The sequence below is a fragment of the Podarcis bocagei genome (assembly GCF_964188305.1).
Source record: "Podarcis bocagei genome assembly, chromosome: 16".
Taxonomy (NCBI): Eukaryota; Metazoa; Chordata; class Lepidosauria; order Squamata; family Lacertidae; genus Podarcis; species Podarcis bocagei.
The window spans coordinates 41,447,691-41,466,986 of NC_138142.1; the positions used below are offsets into that span (position 1 = coordinate 41,447,691).

At 46.5% G+C, this 19,296-nt stretch overlaps 1 protein-coding gene across 2 annotated transcripts in view; it reads right to left on the bottom strand.

Moving 5' to 3' along the window:
- Positions 1–18,187, bottom strand: part of LOC308575119 (methanethiol oxidase-like) — a 35,308-nt gene extending 17,121 nt beyond the window's left edge. Inside the window, exons 1-4 of one of the 2 annotated variants that reach the window (XM_081173634.1) lie at positions 17,965–18,187; positions 10,275–10,328; positions 5,818–5,930; positions 987–1,172 (exon numbers count right to left, since the gene is read on the bottom strand). In XM_081173634.1, the coding sequence (XP_081029760.1) occupies positions 987–1,172; positions 5,818–5,930; positions 10,275–10,328; positions 17,965–18,019 (408 nt within the window). In that variant the 5' untranslated portion in view covers positions 18,020–18,187. Of the gene's footprint in view, positions 1–986; positions 1,173–5,817; positions 5,931–10,274; positions 10,329–12,140; positions 12,265–17,964 lie in introns of those variants that run through there. The other variant, XM_081173633.1, reaches the window with a different exon arrangement.
- Positions 18,188–19,296: the final 1,109 nt, after the last annotated feature.

Genomic DNA, 19,296 nt, shown 5'->3' on the forward strand with positions numbered 1-19,296 from the left:
CATCTGAAGGGTGTTCCACAGGGTGGGTGCCACCACCGAGAAGGCCCTCTGTCTGGTTCCCTGTAACCTCACTTCTCGCAGGGAGGGAACCACCAGAAGGCCCTCGGAGCTGGACCTCAGTGTCTGGGCCGAACGATGGGGGTGGAGACGCTCCTTCAGGTATACAGGACTGAGGCCGTTTAGGGCTTTCAAAGTCAGCACCAACACTTTGAATTGTGCTCGGAAACGTACTGGGAGCCAATGCAGATCTCTCAGGACTGGTGTTATGTGGTCCCGGTTTATGTGGATGTCAGAGAGGGGCTTTCGCTGCCCTCTTTGACGTCTGCTAAGAACATCCCCCCCAGACACGCAGGATGTTGACCTGTGTCTTCACCTGGTTTTAAGCTTAGCATTGAAGCATTGAATGTAATTTTTAAAAAGAAAATCAGTGGTTCTCGAAGGGCATGCCACGCTGGTGCGGCAGGAGAGGATGGTAGGTGTGGCAGGAATATTCAAGGGCAATCAGTGTTACATTTTGGGAATGATTCAAATGTTCTTAGGTGACTGCTGTGCTGTTTTATACTTTCTCAAAGTTCGATGAACACACACAGTAGTTTTGTTCTTCTACGTTATAAATCAAGCACGGCTAAGAGTTGTTTCTTTTCATTTTCCAATGTATTCCTTATCAATAAAAAATTTGTTGTGCTGCCAGCGAATTTCTGAAAGTGTGGCCTAGAGAGAAAGGTTTGAGAACCACTGTTTTAAATATTTGTTTTTAACTGTTTTTCATTGGTGTTTTTTTCTGAAGGGTCCTGAAGACATCATTCATTTATTTCATAATATTTAGGTAAAAAGAATAAAACTGCGGTAAAACCACGAGAGGTGGGGCACCTAAATATTATGAAATAAATGAATGATGTCTTCAGGACCCTTCCGCTACATCCACCCTCCCCACACTCTACCCAAGCCTAGCTCAGTCCTGCTCCTTTGAGAGAAGGAAGACGTACTTTGAACATCCTGGGGGCTCGCAGGTCCGTCCCCGTATCCACTATGTAAATGCGGGAAGAGCCCAGGCTGGGCAGGACCAGGCGGTTACGCTTCTTGCTGGTGTCTCCGAAGCAGCTGCTGCAGGCGTTCCACCCCGTGTGATGAAGCTCATCGTCGATGTACAGCATGGGAAGGCGATGGATCACCTATTGGGAAGACGGGAGAGTAAGGTAAGACTTCTGGGCGAGGTGGGGAGGGGGGCAGATGTCCACCCCTCTGCCCAAAGCGCTTCCATGTGCGTCTCATTTCCAAAAGTGCAAACTGAATAGGTTTCCCTTGAAATGTGAACTGAATTCATTTTTGTCTTCCATCCTTTGCTCATTGCATAGCTGTGCCCTCGCTGCCGCCTGAGGCAGCTTGCTCACTTTGCCTAACAATCGAGCTGGCCCCTGCCTCTTCTGACAAAGGGCATATTTTGACATGGGCAACTCTATTCTTTTTATTTTAAAAAACAGAAATGTTATGTACTGAGTTGAATAGGATCCAAAATACAGCAGTCTGATTGGTCCTGGAACAATAGAATCCAGAATGCAGCGGTCTGATTGGTCCTAGAACAATAGGATCCAGAATGCAGCAGTCTGATTGGTCCGCAGGAGCCACCAAATCCAACACCAGGTAGAAGTGAATCTGCAACCTGATTGGCTTACAGGAGAATCCCAGAATCAGCCAATCGCATGGGGCCCATTGTGTAAATAATGTATATAAAGCAGACATTCTGGGGGAACTTCCATTCCTCCTCACTACTATGAGCTGAATAAAGAGCATGAAATCCACTCTCGACTCTGAGTATATTTTAGCTTTAATAAAATATGTTTTAAGAAAAAGAACCATGAGGACTTGCTATTATATTTAAGGGAAGGGGCTTAGCTCAGTGCATTAGCACTTGCTTCGCCTCCAGAAGGTGCCAGGTCCAGTCCATTGCATCTCATTGGCAGGGCGGCTGTGACACTTAAAGAATCATAGAACTGTAGCGTTGGAGTATATTTCAGGAAACGTTTTCCTTTTTCTTTTACGAGAGCCTCAACTAGGCTATGAATACTGAAAGAGAAATTATGCACGAGGTGCTTACACAATGAATAATGCGAAGAAGCACATTAGCAAATATGGGCTTGTATACAATGGAATTAATGGGCCCAACTTAGTTGCTGCAGGGCTAGTGACATTTCCCAGACAGGTGATGCCAGCGTCATGTGCTTTCATTTAAGGGAGTGTTTATTTGAGGAACCTGAGCAAGTTATCACTTAGCACTTCAAGTGGTGATTCCAGCGATATGAAAAAAAGGTCGATTTTGCCCCTGGGGTGCAGTTCATGCAAATGAACTGCAGGTGCACAGCTCTGCCCGATCTGGAAGAAACTGTTCTATTAATTTGACGCATGTTAATTGTTCTCAGGTCTTATTAAGTTGCTTCGTCTTCGCCTTTCCAGCAACAAGTATCGGGGATTGGACCTGAAAATTTGGCATTATCAGAACCATGCTTTAACAGACGGAGCTAGCCAGGTTTCGGTATGGCTGTTCAAAAAGCGAACGAACCAAGGAGGTAAGGAGAGCCCTGCTAGATTAGGTTGGGATCAGGAGAGGCAATATAAAGCTCCTTTTCAGACAGTGCATAGTTAAACTCCGGAACTCCTTCCCACAAGACAGAAGGGACATGATAAAGGTCCCACCCATGGTAAAGGGACCCCTGACCATTAGGCCCAATCGTGGCTGACTCTGGGGTTGCAGCGCTCATCTCGCTTTATTGGCCAAGGGAGCCGGTGTACAGCTTCCAGGTCATGTGGCCAGCAGGACTAAGCCGCTTCTGGCAAACCAGAGCAGCATACAGAAACGCCGTTTACCTGCCCGCCAGAGTGGTACCTATTTATCTACTTGCACTTTGACGTGCTTTCGAACTGCTAGGTGGGCAGGAGCAGGGACCGAGCAACGGGGGCTCACCCCGTCGCAGGGATTTGAACTGCCAACCTTCTGATCGGCAAGCCCTAGGCTCTGTGGTTTAACCCACAGCGCCACCCGCGTCCCAAGGGACATGATAGATGCATATAAAATTAAGTATGGAATGGTGAAAGTGGGTGGAGAATTTTTTTTCCTCCTTCTCTCATAACCCTAGAATTTAATGGGCATTGAATTTATCCAACAAAGTTGAATGCTAGAAGATTAAGGACAGAACCTCCGCCGTGCAAAGAAGACCTGCCTTTTGCTGATTCCGCCTCTCAGCTTTTTGGCAGCCAGTTTCTGCAGAGTCCTTTGGTTTCGGGGAATGAGGAGTGTCGAATAATGAACCCGTAAGAGGACTTCTAAGGCAGAGATGCTTCCCTAGAAACTCTGACCATCTTTGAGGTTCCCATCAGTTCTCGAAGGCATTCCACAACGCCTTCTGAAGTCTCCTTCCACCCCTTAGGTTTGAGCTTTCTTCCATCTTCCCCCCCGGGGGTTGTCTTTCCAGACGATTCTAATCAAGGTTACCTGTCACCTCGCTAAGATTACCAGGCTATAAATCAGCCGGTGGCAGAAAGCGTAATTAACCGCTGCTGGCAATACACAAAAGGAGTCAGAATCCGTGTTTACATGGAACGGAATTGAGTCTCAATGCCTTTCCCGACCCACTTTGGACCGTGGGTTCTGAATTCGAATGCTGGCTGTCTTCCGTGCCAGAGATAGTTTGGCTGCTAAACAATTTCTTTCCTACATGCTACTTTCCAACCTGAGAAGTGCGGATCTTTCTCAACCACTCTTGGAGGTGAATCTTTCTTGAGGCTACAGTCCCCAAAGACAGGCTTTCGGCTGTGTGGTAAAGATTCCTAAAGCCAGCTTTCCCGGAGACTTCCGGGTTGGCGCGATCTGGAAATGGCGGATTCCCTCCAAGCTGCGGAGGGAATCGGCTCAACTGAGGACAGGTCTTGCCGCGCCGGCGACGCGGGGACCCTTAGAAACCGCAGGCGCTGAAGCCTGCGGACTAGAAGACTCGGTGGGTGGCTTAAGCGCCCCCCGACCCACGAAGAGCCTTTTTAAAGGCTGCGGAGAGGGTACGGAGGGTGGCGTGGCGCTGAGAGTCGATCGCTACCTCGGTTGAGCGGAGCCGCGAGCCATGACTGGAGAGCGCTGACTTCCTTCCTTGAAATTCGGACTGAAAAAGAATAACCCGTGAGTAAGATGAAATTGGACTTTAAGAATATCTTCCTGTGAATTCGAGACGACCGGGGGGTGTGCTAAAAGGAAGTCCGCACCCCCCCTTTTGCAGACGATCTAAAGCAACGATAGAAGAACTAAGCTGGAGAGCCTACCCTTTGTGGGGTGAGTAAAAAACACTTTAACTTCCAAGATTTGGCAAAAAGAAATTTTGAGCTGGAGTGAAAGAGTGGAATTTTAGAAGCCTTTTTTCTGTTGTATGTAACCCCCCCTCCCGGGCCCGGGAGCGTCCTGTATTGGAGCTTGTGGAAGAGGAATGCGGAGTTTGACAGCTGTCAAAGCTGTCAAACGGACAGTTTAAAGTTGAAAAATTGTCATCTAAGATCCCTCTGGATTAAAACCAGTTAAAATTGAACTAAAATTGTTGGAAACAAAGTAACAACAACAAGTCAGAGGATTATTGGAGAAAGATTATTAAGTAACCAGATTCCCTCTAGGGGAAACTCTGTGACATTACAATGGCTGTGGATGGAAAGTTACTAGTGGAAATCGAAAGAATGTTTCATTTGGTGGGAATCTTACAAGAGCAGAGTCTGGCTATGAATAAACAACTCATGACCTTGACTTCTGGAACAAGCAGCTCTGCTGAATGTACTGAGGACCTGAATGAGAAAGAATCTGCAGCTGAATCGGAAATGATAACTCAAGAAGTGGAGGAGACTAAACAACGAGAACTGAAAGCAAAGATGGAAAGTACCAACCAGAAGCTTACACCAGTGGAATATAAGCAAGGAGACTTTTGGATTACATTCACTACAAATCTGCGAAAGATGCAAAAGACGAAGGAGGAGGCCCCGGGAGTATATGGAATACAGGAACTCAAAATAAAGAATAAATATGATTGGGGCCTCCACACTGACTCTGAAGATGCATGGCCTGAGGAACTTTTGCAGCAGTTGTTTTCAAATGTCCTTGTGGGAAGAGAACCTGGTTTGATGGGGACAGAACTCCTTCGAGATTCGACGACCAATATAAAGGACTACCAACAAGACCGGCTGAGAGGGACTGAAAGAGACTTGAAAGCCTCGGACGTGAGGAATCCAGGCTAAGAACTGTTATTTTGGACATGTATTGGGGAAGGGACGAAAACCGGGGATGGGAGGGGGGGGAGAATAGAATGTTAAAAACACTCAGGACTTTCGGGTTTAGTTAATTTGACTTTTACTTAAGACAAAATGGGAAATCGATGGAAGGGAATTTGAGTCCAACTTAGGAAATTTTTTTTTTCTTTAATAAAAGAGGTAATATTAAGATGGTTAAGAGGAGAAATACCAATTTGCTGACATAATTATGGGAATTGGGATGCATGAAGGGGGGTGGGGGGAAGTTAAGGAACAAGGTTAAGAAAGTAGGATTTTCTGAAATTATACATGTTTTCGTCTTTTGTCTTTTCTGTGTGTGTTATGTATTCATAAAAGGTGAAAAACCAATAAAAATTATTTTTTTTATAAAAAAAAAGCCAGCTTTCCCAAGTCGGACGCCTTCTCCAGCTGCTTCGGACTACAGCTCCCATCAGCCCCACCTGCGCTAGCTAGGGCTGATGGGAGTTGTAGTCCGAAGCAGCCAGAAGGGGCACCAGGCGAGAGAAGGCCGATCTAATGTGATACCTGGCAATAGCAGGGAGATTCCGGATCCACATCCACCGTAGCAAGGTAATCAGGCTGCTGTGTTCCAGTCCCAGTTAAGATGCAGGGGACGTAGATCAGCTTCTCTCGTGGACCTTCAGGGGGAGAAAGTCCATATTTAGGGATCTGTCTTGGGTGAGGAAAGGGACGAGCTCTGAGCCACTCAGCCCAAGCTTAGGGAAATCTTTTGGCAAAGCTTACCTGTATCTAATACCATCCTAACAGTCTTTCGATATCACCTTGTCGCAACGATCCCTGCAGGACAGGCAACAATCCGTCCCAATATTACATACCAAATGTGATTTCTCTAAGATTACAGTGGACACTCGGGTTGTGAACGTGATCCGTGTGGGATGCACGTTCACAACCCACGCCTGCGCATGCATGGGTCGCAATCCACCGCTTCTGCACATGCGCAAAGAGCAATTTAGCACTTCTGCGCATGTGCAACCGCCGAAACCCGGAAGTAACCCATTCCGGTACTTCCGGGTTCCGGCGGTCTGTAACCTGAAAAATCGCAACCTGAAGCGGCTTTTCCCCGGACAAGATTGTGGCACCCAAATGGCCGCCGCAATCTAATGTGAGAAAATGGGATGTCCCGTTTTTCCCAGCACATTTGGTGAGTATGACATCGCCATCCTGACTGACAGCCATGGATAGCCTTATCCTCCACAAGTTTGTCCAATCCTCTGTTGGTGTGCCATGATCCAATACACGGAAGCTGGAATGTTTACACCAAAGCCTAAAACTGAAAATCCTGCTTGAGGGATCTGGTCGGCCGCTGTGAGAACAGGATACGGAACTGGCCAGATTCCACAGACTCTCCTTATGTTCTTAATATTTCAGCGGAAGATTAAAAGAGCTGCTTAGTTGTTTTAGGGACAGGAGGTGGAACTTGTGGGCCTCCAGATGGCACTGGTCTCCAACTCAAATGCAGGTGGCACAATTAAAAGATGGTTGGAAGGTCTTGCGTCCACAAAATATTAGACTTTATGGGACAAAGAAGTGCCTGGAAACTGGAAGTGAAATCAGAGTGAAGCCTCTTTAAATAGCCGCCGTCGTCTAAGGTCTCCCTGCAAGGAGGAAACCAAAGCTTTACCTCTGTTGCACATTCAAAACACATTCTTTCCCTCAACTGCAGTTTACCTCACACAAGAGTTATAATTCCCAGCAACGAACTACAGTGCCCCGAATTCCTTGAGGGACGAGAAGGGGCTTCGGAGGAGCTTTAAAAGGATTGTGCGCACCACAGCCTAAGGCGAATGCTCAGTCAACAGGCCGCCTAGAAGCATCCTCTGATTCACAATTCCCAGTGACTCTGTATTTTCTGAATTCAGGCGCCCAGGGAAATTTTAATAAGCTTTGATGAATTGAAAGTAATTTGTTACCTGCCAGCTTGGACAACTTTTCTTTATTGTGCTGAGTGTAATATGCGGTGCTGTTAAGAGGCGTGAAAGTTTAATATAGAAGACTCGAAAGACTTTGAGTGTGGTTATTAATTCTTATTTCACCCTTCATCCGAGGACCTCAGGGCAGCGTAAATGTCCCTGCTACTGCTTTATCAAGGCAGGTGATGCTTGGCTTAATGTGTCTTTAGTGGGGAATTTAATTCAGACCTCTTTGATGTCAATCCAGCGCTCTGGGTGCAGTTTCTCACACATTTCAGAAAGGGTATTTTGAATGCAGACAATGAAGCAGCATTCATATAACCTGGCCATAATGATGCGGGCTTAGGTAACTACTAGGTTGGACTACAGCGATGCGCTCCACGTGGGGCCACCCTTGACGTTGATTTGGAAACTGCAGCTAATGCAGAATGTCTTGACTTTTGGCTGGAACAGTTCTGCACTGGCGCATTCAGTACTTTTTTTGTGTGTGAAAAAAATGAGGTGCCGGCACTCATATCTTGATAAAAGTGCCGGGCGTACCAGCACACAGTGAGTGTATTATTCCAAAACTGAAAGCTTTGCAGTGGCTACTGGTATATTACCGAGCTAAGTTTTGTTAGTGTAAAAAGGTAAAGAGACCCCTGACCATTAGGTCCAGTGACGGCCGACTCTGGGGTTGCAGCGCTCATCTCGCTTTATTGGCCGAGAGAGCCAGCGTACAGCTTCCGGGTCATGTGGCCAGCAGGACTAAGCCGCTTCTGGCGAACCAGAGCAGTGCATGGAAACACTGTTTACCTTCCCGCCGGAGCGGTACCTCTTTATCTACTTGCACTTCGAACTGCTAGGTTGGCAGGAGCTGGGACTGAGCAACGAGAGCTCACCCCATCGCGGGGATACAAACTGCCGACCTTCTGATCGGCAAGTCCTAGGCTCTGTGGTTTAACCCACAGCACCACCCGCGTCCCTGTTAGTTAGTGTAGAAATCCGTAAATGGACCAGGTTCCCTGAAGAGATATTTTTCATTCTTTATACACCAGCCCGATCATTGTGATCATCTGAAGACGCCCTCCTGACTGTCCAACAGTATTCATGTATTTATTTATGCCACATTTGCGCCACATTTTTAAGTGTTATGATAGCACTTGAACCTGTCACGGCTTCCCTCCCCCAAAGAATTCTGGGAGTCGTAGCTCAGTATGGATCATCATCATCGTTATGATAACAATAACAACTTGTTTTTTGTACCCCCCCCCCCATCTGACTCGATTGCCCTAGCCACTCTGGGTGGCTTCCAACATAATATTGCAGAAACACAACACAACAGAACAGCACATATTAAAAGCATCCTGAGACAGGGCTGCCTTCAGATCAGTGCGGGATTTACCGTATCTTTCGCTCTATAAGACGCACCAGACCACAAGACGCACCTAGTTTTTGGAGGAGTAAAACAAGAAAAAAAATATTCTGAATCTCAGAAGCCAGAACAGCAAGAAGGATCGCTGCACAGCGAAAGCAGCAATCCCTCTTCCTGTTCTGGCTTCTGGGATAGCTGCGCAGCCTGCATTCGCTCCATAAGACGCACACACATTTCCCCTTACTTTTTAGGAAGGAAAAAGTGAGTCTTATAGAGCAAAAAATACAGTATGTATAAGCTAAACAAGCTATAGCTTAGGGCCCCACTCTTTTGGGGGCCCCCAAATTTTTTCACTATTAATATACTTCTACGTAACTGTATTTCAGTTCAACAATTACTTTGATAAAATACATATTTTGTTATGTGCAAATGGTTTAGATACCTATTAGGCCCATAAATTACCATTCAGCACAAAAAACAGCAACAAGGCTGTCTTCAGATGTCTATGGAAGATTATATCATTACTTATCTCTTTGATATCTGACGGGAGGAGTTCCACAGGGCAGGTGTGAGATCTTGAAAAAGATATTAAGAGGCCCCACCCAGAGCTACAATTCACAGATTGTTAAACCACTCTAAGAATTGTACCTCTGCAACAGGGGCCTCTCAACATCTCTCGGCAGTCTTAACAAAGTACAACTCCCAAGATTCTTTAGGGGAAACCATGACTGCCTAAAATGGTATCACAGCACTTTAAATAAACAGTGCAAATGTGGCATAAGTTTCTTCACAAGCCAAGGCTTCTAGTGTGGTGGCCCCCACAATTTGAAATGCTGTTCCTACTGAAATCAGACAGGCACCAACAATCCTGACATTTCATCACCTGCGAAAAATGTTCCTGTTCCGCCAAGCATTTTCTGAGAATGAAGGAGATCCTTCTGCCTTTTATAGTTTTATGAAGCTTTGATGCTTTTATTGTAAAGGTAAAGGGACCCCTGACCGTTAGGTCCAGTCGCGACCAACTCTGGGGTTGCGGCGCTCATCTCGCTTTATTAGCAGGACTAAGCCGCTTCTGGCGAACCAAAGCAGCGCACGGAAACGCCATTTATCTTCCCGCCAGAGCGGTACCTATTTATCTACTTGCACTTTGACGTGCTTTTGAACTGCTAGGTTGGCAGGAGCAGGGACTGAGCAATGGGAGCTCACCCCTTCGTGGGGATTCGAACCGCCAACCTTCTGATCGGCAAGTCCTAGGCTCTGTGGTTTAACCCATAGCGCCACCCGCTTTTATTGTACACCACTATTATATAGCTATAGCTAGAGATTGTTTGTAAATTTTCTTACAATAAAATTAAAAAACCGAGCCCTGCTGGAACAGAGCAGTCCCCACACTTTTCCTCCCACAGCAGCTAACTGGATATCCCTGGGAAGACCACAAGAAGGGCACAAACGGAACAGCACATCCTCTTTTACACCCTCAACAACTGGTCTTTCAATGTATCCTGCTCCTTTACCTGGAAGTTTTGCCATAATTATTAGCCACTGATAAACCACACCTCCTCTGTGCTTGTGCCTAATCCCTTAATCTTCCTCCTGAGCAATCTTGATTTGGGAGCACTGCTAAACCTGATTGTCGTGTGGCTTGAAATAAGGTCTCAATTTTTTCTGGCCGGTGGTGGAATCAATTTGAGACTTACCTCTCATAGCATCCAGAGGGGTTGCATAACCTGGGCCATGACATCCACACTGCTCTGTAGGTTTTGGAAGAGGGAGAATGAAAGAGTCAGTATAGCCACATCAAAAATATTATAATTATTATTAAAATTAACTTACAGCAATAAAAAGCACATACATTAAAACCAGCATTAAAAAACAGAGAAAGATGTCAAACTTACTCACATTTTTTAAAAAGGCAGGACTGAAACAGACATCCCACCCATTGAAGGTACTTTATTTACTTCTGATGAGAGACTGACAACTAAGGGATGCAATCATAGGGGCAGTGCTTTTTTATGGGGAGACGCAGGGGTATGCATACCCCTAAAGATTTTGTGAATCCAAGTTTGGCCTTATTGAGGGGCAGTATTTCAATGTGAGTAGGAAAATGAGAGTACCCCTAAACATATTCCAGGAGGGGAATAGGGTGTGTGTCCCCAGTGCCGGATTTCCGTATAAGCTAAACAAGCTATAGCTTAGGGCCCCACTCTCTTGGGGGCCCCCAAAAAATTTAAAGGAAAAAAAACCTGGATGTTTCCAAAATACAGTGGTACCTCGGGTTACATACGCTTCAGGTTACAGACTCCGCTAACCCAGAAATAGTGCTTCAGGTTAAGAACTTTGCTTCAGGATGAGAACAGAAATCGTGCTCCGGCGGCACGGCAGCAGCAGGAAGCCCCATTAGCTAAAGTGGTGCTTCAGGTTAAGAACAGTTTCAGGTTAAGAACGGACCTCCGGAACGAATTAAGTACTTAACCCGAGGTACCACTGTATAAGATAAAAAGCAAATAAAATAAAATAAAACCAACATACAGCAACAGTGTTTTGTGTTGTGTAGGCTCCCATGATGTAAGTTATGGGCCCCGCACATAGCATATATTCAAAAAACAGCGACAATTTGTTGTTGACAAAGGACAGCTGGACGTATAAAGGGCCTTGTTACATTCAGTAGCTGAGGGCCGCATCAGACCTCAATCCGGCCCTGTGCATGTCTCCTAACAACTGTCCACAGCACCCTTAAGAAACTACAACTCCCAAGATACTTGGGAGGGGGACGGAAGGGAAGATGGCATCATAACCCAGGTTATCTCCCGCTTGGACTACTGCAATGCCCTCTATGTGGGGCTGCCTTTGAAGGTGACCCGGAAGCTACAACTAATCCAGAATGCAGTGGCTAGACTGGTGACTGGGAGCAGCTGCCGAGACCACATAACACTGGTCTTGAAAGACCTACATTGGCTCCCAGTACATTTCCAAGCACAATTCAAAGTGTTGGTGCTGACCTTGAAAGCCCTAAACGGCCTCAAAGGCCCAGTATATCTGAAGGAGCATCTCCACCCCCATCATTCTACCCGGACACTGAGGTCCAGCGCCGAGGGCCTTCTGGCGGTTCCCTCACTGCGAGAAGCCAAGTTACAGGGAACCAGGCAGAGGGCCTTCTCGGTGGTGGCGCCCTCCCTGTGGAACGCCCTCCCACCAGATGTCAAAGAGAACAACAACTACCAGGCTTTTAGAAGACATCTGAAGGCAGCCCTCTTTAGGGAAGCTTTTAATGTTTGATGTATTATAGTATTTAAATATTCTTTTGGAAGCCGCCCAGAGTGGCCGGGGAAGCCCAGCCAGATGGGCGGGGTATAAATAAATAAATAATAATTATTATTATTATTATTATTATTATTATTATTATTATTATTATTACATTTTAAATGTATGCCGCCCCCAAGAAAACACCCTCCGCCCCTTGATATTCAACCAAAATCTTCCATCCTGATCCCGCTAGATCTAATCCTGAGAGCAAGAAGCCTTATGGCTGCTTCTTCTTCTTCCTCAGTATCCGGTCTTTGCACCTGCTTGCAGTTTGAGTTGAGCAAGAGTCGAGCTGTACACTCGTATCGCCATTCCCACAAGCTCTGTGGACAGTCCTTCTGGCCTTTTGCAGGGAGGCAGGTGGCAAAGGCAGAGGGGGGAGCCCAATAAAGGACGGACCAGTCCAGGCTGGGGGGCATGAATAGGGGACGGACCACGAGAGGAAGACTTGGTTCCCAGTCTCATGCAGATCAAATTGATGGGTTTTATGCCTAAATGGCTTAAATGAAGTGTCAGAAATCAGGGGGACCAAAAATTTCAATAAGGAATGGGGGAAATTGATAACCTATCTTAAAAAGCATTGTAAACAGTTAAAACCATTAGCAGCACATTGGAATATCTCTTGTAGCTTAGTGGTGAATTTTGGACACAGTGGAGATGCAAAAGATTTGGATGGTCATAAAAGATGCAGGAGGAAATGATTAACAGCAGGGGAGGAGGAAAGTCCAAGAGATTCCTTGTTTTTTTACTTTATATGTTCTACATATGTGACTAAATTTTCAATCTGAAAAGCCAAACAAATAAATTTATTTTAAAAAAGAAAACAAGAAAGAGCTCTGGTCTTGCAAGTTCACTATGATAATACCCAGATAACAGAGAGGGGTTTTGTTTTGTTTTTTAATGTGATTTTTAGGAGAGATTAAAAGGTAAAATAAAGGTGTGGTTTTTTTAAAAAAAAATGTAATTAGGGTTGTGTTCAATACTCCCCACCCATCCACCAGGCCAATTTTACAAGTTAAATTGTTTGTTTCAGTACTTTAAGAGTGTAAACCACTGTTGCAGAAAGGCATAAATGCAATTCATAAATCATAATTATTAATGATAAAATAATAAGCGTAATAAGCTACTCAGACTAAAGCCATTGAAATCCCGTTTTTGAGCTATTTTAAAGGATTATCGACTTAACCATACATCCAAATTTTTGCAGATTTCTGCCTGGACACTACTTCCAACTACAGCATTCCGAGAATGTCAGGGAATATTATGGGGTGGATCCAAGTACATTATACTGTGGGTAGACCCATTCAAATGAATAGCCCTAAGTTTGTCGGGCCCATTTATTCTTAATGGGTGCAGTTGGACTAACGCTAGACACAACCCTCAAAATTTGTAAGGAATGTGGAGATAGTATGAAGTTGCATGATGTTGTTTACCGTATTTTTCGCCCTATAAGACGCACTTTTTCCCCTCCAAAAATGAAGGGGAAATGTGGGTGCGTCTTATGGGGCGAATGCAGGCTTTCGCTGAAGCCTGGAGAGCGAGAGCGGTAGGTGCGCACCGACCCCTCTCGCTCTCCAGGCTTCGCGGACCTCTCCTCAAGCAGCGGGAACGTTCCCACTGCTTGGGGAGAGTTGCCGGCATCCCGAAGCCTGCAAGCGCTGATCCCAGCACGCGCAGGCTTCGCGGATCTCTCCCCAAGCAGCGGGAACGTTCCCACTGCTTGGGGAGAGTTGCCGGCATCCCGAAGCCTGCAAGCGCTGATCCCAGCACGTGCAGGCTTCGCGGATCTCTCCCCAAGCAGCGGGAACGTTCCCACTGCTTGGGGAGAGTTGCAGGCATCCCGAAGCCTGCAAGCGCTGATCCCAGCACGTGCAGGCTTCGCGGATCTCTCCCCAAGCAGCGGGAACGTTCCCACTGCTTGGGGAGAGTTGCCGGCATCCCGAAGCCTGCAAGCGCTGATCCCAGCACGTGCAGGCTTCGCGGATCTCTCCCCAAGCAGCGGGAACGTTCCCACTGCTTGGGGAGAGTTGCAGGCATCCCGAAGCCTGCAAGCGCTGATCCCAGCACGCGCAGGCTTCGCGGATCTCTCCCCAAGCAGCGGGAACGTTCCCACTGCTTGGGGAGAGTTGCAGGCATCCCGAAGCCTGCGCGCGCTGATCCCAGCACGCGCAGGCTTCGCGGATCTCTCCCCAAGCAGCGGGAACGTTCCCACTGCTTGGGGAGAGTTGCAGGCATCCCGAAGCCTGCGCGCGCTGATCCCAGCACGCGCAGGCTTCGCGGATCTCTCCCCAAGCAGCGGGAACGTTCCCACTGCTTGGGGAGAGTTGCAGGCATCCCGAAGCCTGCGCGCGCTGATCCCAGCACGCGCAGGCTTCGCGGATCTCTCCCCAAGCAGCGGGAACGTTCCCACTGCTTGGGGAGAGTTGCAGGCATCCCGAAGCCTGCGCGCGCTGATCCCAGCATGCGCAGGCTTCGCGGATCTCTCCCCAAGCAGCGGGAACGTTCCCACTGCTTGGGGAGAGTTGCAGGCATCCCGAAGCCTGCAAGCGCTGATCCCAGCACGTGCAGGCTTCGCGGATCTCTCCTCAAGCAGCGGGAACCACCGCTGGGCTCCCACGGCTTGCAGAGAGCTGCCTGTTTGGGGGCTGGGGTCGGGGGAAGCTCGGGCTGCCCCAGCCCCGCGCCTGGGGGGGAAATAATTTTTTCCCTTTATTTCCCCCCCCAAAAACTAGGTGCGTCTTATGGGCCGGAGCGTCTTATGGGGCGCAAAATACGGTATATAGAAATTATGGGATGCATCCAGCTAAGTTATGCAATCTGTCCAGAATAGACGCATTGAAATTGAGGGATCCAAGTCAGTCAGGTCCATTCACTTCAACAGATTTACCCTGAACAGATCCAACACTGGCTACAATCCTATAATAAAGCTTTTAAAAAAAAATATCTAGAGAATGTTTAGTTTGTCACTGTAATGCACACATAAGGTGTTTGCTTCACGATACCACAAGTCATGATCAATATCTCCATGTGCTGCCCATTAATTAATGCACTCCAAACTAGTTATGAGGGTGTGTGGCTTTACAGAAGAGAACCCTATATTTAAAGGTGGCCTATTTGATGGGCTATCTAGTAGGGCTGCCGTACGTCCAGGTTTTCCCAGACACATTGGGGATTCGGCCGGAAAATGGCATCTGGGCAGACTTTTGACAATATGTCTGGGGAAACCCCGACGTGTAGTGGGGGGTGTTAATATTTTTTAATAAAATAATTTTAAAAATCAAGAAAAGGCCCAAGGTCTGATTTAAAAAGAAAAGTCTGATTTAAAGAAGGGATTGTAAGAAGGGGGAACAGGAAATGCCTTCATACTGCCCATCCACAAGGTTCTAGTCCATGTTATTCCTGCTGAGAGTAGACCAATAGAAACTAATCCACACAAGTAATTTAGGCCATTTAATCTAGCTAGATTCCACCAGCAATTAGCTCCTGGTAGATGACTGTGCGCCCTTGAATGGAAACTCCCTTGTCCGTGTCAATCATTGTTGTTTATTCTCTTCCAACTCAATATCATTTGCATGGGTGCAGACCTCAAAACTGGTCAGACCACACCTGAAATATTGTGTCCGGTTCTGGGTGCCAGAGTTTAGGAGGCATATTGACAAGCTGAAATGTTTGCAGAGGAGGGTGACCAAGACATGACCAAGGGCGTGCAAGCCAAGCCTTATTGGGAATGGTTGAGGAAGCTGGGTATGTTTAGCCTGGAAAAGAGGAGATATGAGAGCCATCTTCAAATATCCAAAGGGCTGTCACATGGAAGATGGAGCAAGATTGTTTTCTCCAGCTCTGGAAAATAGGACTCAAGTTATAAGAAAGGAGATTCTAACTAAACTTCAGGAAGAACTTTCTGGCAGTAAGAGCTGTTCAACAGTGGAATGAACAGCCTCAAGTGGTTGTGAACTCTCCTTCCTTGGAGGTTTTTAAGCAGAAGATGGAGGGCCACCTGTAAGATATGATTCAGCGGTGGCTTCTGACAAAACCCTGTCGCCCCTTCAGCATCCAGACCCTCCAACCAATCTTCTCCCTCTGACGTCTTCCCAGGGTCCCACCACCAATCTCTCAGCTCTGAGCCTTCCTCCTCTGAGCACTTCTCGTCATGCTTTTCATAGTGCATTCATGATTTTTTGTGCTCATGATGGTGTCCGGGCTCTTATACACAATCTTGCTTTCAAAGCTTTCAGGGAAGGCATATGGATTCATTTCCAATCAGAAATTCGTTTCCTTTAAAGTCGCAGTTGTCCTTCTCTCGCAATTTGTAAAGAAGAACGGGAACTTTTTATAAATTACAGTGGTACCTCTGGATACGAACAGGATCCGTTCCGGAGCCCCGTTCGCATCCTGAAGTAAACACAACCCGTGTCTGCACGTGCGCGGGTCGCGATTCGCCGCTTCAGTGCATGCGTGTGACGTCATTTTGAGCGTCTGCGCGCGTGTTCCGTTACTTCCGGGTCGCCGCGGAGCGCAACCCGAAAGCGCTCAACCTGAAGCAACTTCAACCCGAGGTGTGACTGTACTTAAAAAGACGACAAAATGAATTGGACTCCTTGGCAGGTTTTGAATAAACATACACAAATTTAGTGAGGGTTAACGTAATAGATAGATAATGCAAGGATGTATACAATTTTACAATATGCAGAGAACAACGTAAGTTGAGAAATCAGAGAAAGGAGCTGAGGGAAGTCTGGGGGGGAGGGTTTATTGGGAGGGAGAGAGAAAAAGGGCAGTTGCATTGGGGAGGCATCGCAGGAAAAGAACTACAGTGGTACCTCGCAAGACGAACGCCTCGCGAGACAAAAAACTCGCTAGACGAAAGGTTTTTCCGTTTTCGATTTGCCTCGCAAGACGAAATTTCCCTATGGGCTTGCTTCGCAAGACGAAAACGTCTCGCGGCTTTGTTTCCTTTGTCTAAAAACAAAGACATGTTTTGTTTATAAAATTAATTTATTTTCCCTTCAATTTTTGAACTGCTCTTTACAGTATGTGTGACTTTAAAGAGCAGTTAATAAACTGTTGTTGTACCAAATTTGGCTTTGTTTGGACTTTTTTTGACCATAGGAACGCATTAATTGATTTTCAATGCATTCCTATGGGATTTCGTGATTCGCAAGACGAAAAATTCGTTAGATGACAAAACTTGCGGAACGAATTAATTTCGTCTTGCGGGGCACCACTGTAATGGAAGTGGAATTCTGTGTGGACGGCCTGGTATCAATCCATCACCGAGGCACTTTTATTGGATCAATGCCCCTACAGAAAAGCCTCACCAGTCTGGAGAGACCCTGAATGAATGAATGAATGAATGAACTAAAAGAGAATGCTAACTCCCAGTAGGCTTGCTCAGAAGTATAAGACTGAATAAGATAAGTGCTGGAGATGCAAAGAGGTGGACTTGTAAAAGGGTAAAAGGCTTTTGGGAAATGATCCATAATGAATTGAAAAAATGTTTGAAAGTTCTCTCCCCCCCCCAAAAAAAAACACCACACACAGTCCTTTCTGTTGGGGATAATTCAGACTGAAATTCCCAGTTATCAAAAATGTTTATTTATATATGCTACTACTGTGGCCTGTATTTTGTTAGCCCCAGATGGAAAATGAGTGAGGTCCGAGCACTCAAAGAACAATGGCAACTGAACCAGACGGAATATGCGCAGCTTGCAGACTTAACATATAGAATAAGAGAACAAGAAGAACATATGTTTAGAGAAGGTTGGAAAACATTTATTGAATATAATAGGGTTGCATACACCTGAAAACGCTGTGAGCATTAAGATAAATTCAACAGTGTAAATAATTTTGATGGATGTGATAATGGAATACTGAAGGGTTTAGTTTTTGTAAAATACGCAGGCATTTATGATACACAAAATGAACCATTGTAAAGGGAAGAAGGGAAGTCGTTTATATTTCAAGGATGTTAAAATGAGTATTTTAAATTGTAAAACAGAAAATTTAATAAAAATTATATATATAATAAAAGAGAATGCTAATTATTGCTCGAGCCGGCCAAAGACAGAGAGGGTCATTTCTTACCTCCTTGGTCGGGCTCCTCTTGTTCCGGGACAGCCCCTCCTTTTGTCTGATACATCCTCTGGCAGCCCGGGCTTGTGCGTCTGACGGCAGTAAGAAGATGCTCCAGATCTGCTTATACCCAGAGGGATCCTCTAAATATATGTGTGCGCACACACCCAAGAGGATACCAAAACGGTGGGTGAGGAAGGCGTGGTTTTGTAAAAGAACTCATTAAGGGAAAAGCTGACTCCCAAGAAAGCTTTTTTCCTGGCCCACCCACCCCATCCACCTGTAGCCAGGTGATCACACGCCCTTGGGAGATCTCCAACCTCAGGAGGAGACAGTCACAGAAGATTCGGATTCCGGTTGGTCCAGTTCCTCTTCTCACACGGGCTTTGATGAAAGCACACGTTGGGATGGCATGATCTCTAACTGTGCCTGCTCATCTGAAGCCCTCGTTTCTCTCTCTTTAGTCAATGTGGGGGCCTTTAAAAAAGGTAAAGGGACGCGGGTGGCGCTGTGGGTTAAACCACAGAGCCTAGGACTTGCCGATCAGAAGGTCGGCGGTTCGAATCCCCGCGACGGGGTGAGCTCCCGTTGCTCGGTTCCTGCTCCTGCCAACCTAGCAGTTCGAAAGCACCTCAAAGTGCAAGTAGATAAATAGGTACCACTCCGGTGGGTAGGTAAACGGCGTTTCCATGTGCTGCTCTGGTTCGCCAGAAGCGGCGTAGTCATGCTGGCCACATGACCCGGAAGCTGTACGCCAGCTCCCTCGGCCAATAAAGTGAGATGAGCACTGCAACCCCAGAGTTGGCCACAACTGGACCTAATGGTCAGGGGTCCCTTTACCTTTTTAGATGTGCTTCAAGTGTATCACAGGAGAGTTGGAAGGGACCCTGAGGATTATCTAGTCCAGGGGTCAGCAAACTTTTTTAGCAGGGGGCTGGTCCACTGTCCCTCAGACCTTGTGGGGGGGCCGGACTCTATTTTGGAACGGGGGAAAAAAATGAACGAATTCCTATGCCCCACAAATAACCCAGAGATGCATTTTAAATAAAAGGACACATTCTACTCATGTAAAAACACAATGATTCCCAGACCGTCTGCGGGCAGGAATGAGAAGGTGATTGGGCCGGATCCGGGCCTTAGTTTGCCTACCCATGATCTAGCCCAACCGCGTTCAGTGCAGGAGTTTTGCTCAACTTGGCGCACAAACTCACAACACTGAGATTAAAAATCTTAATGCTCTACCAACTGAGCTAAGGTGTTTACACAGCCTAAGAGTGCTTTACCGTAATTGCTGTAATTAAATTTATATGCCACCCTATACCTGCAGCTCTCAGGGTGGTTCAC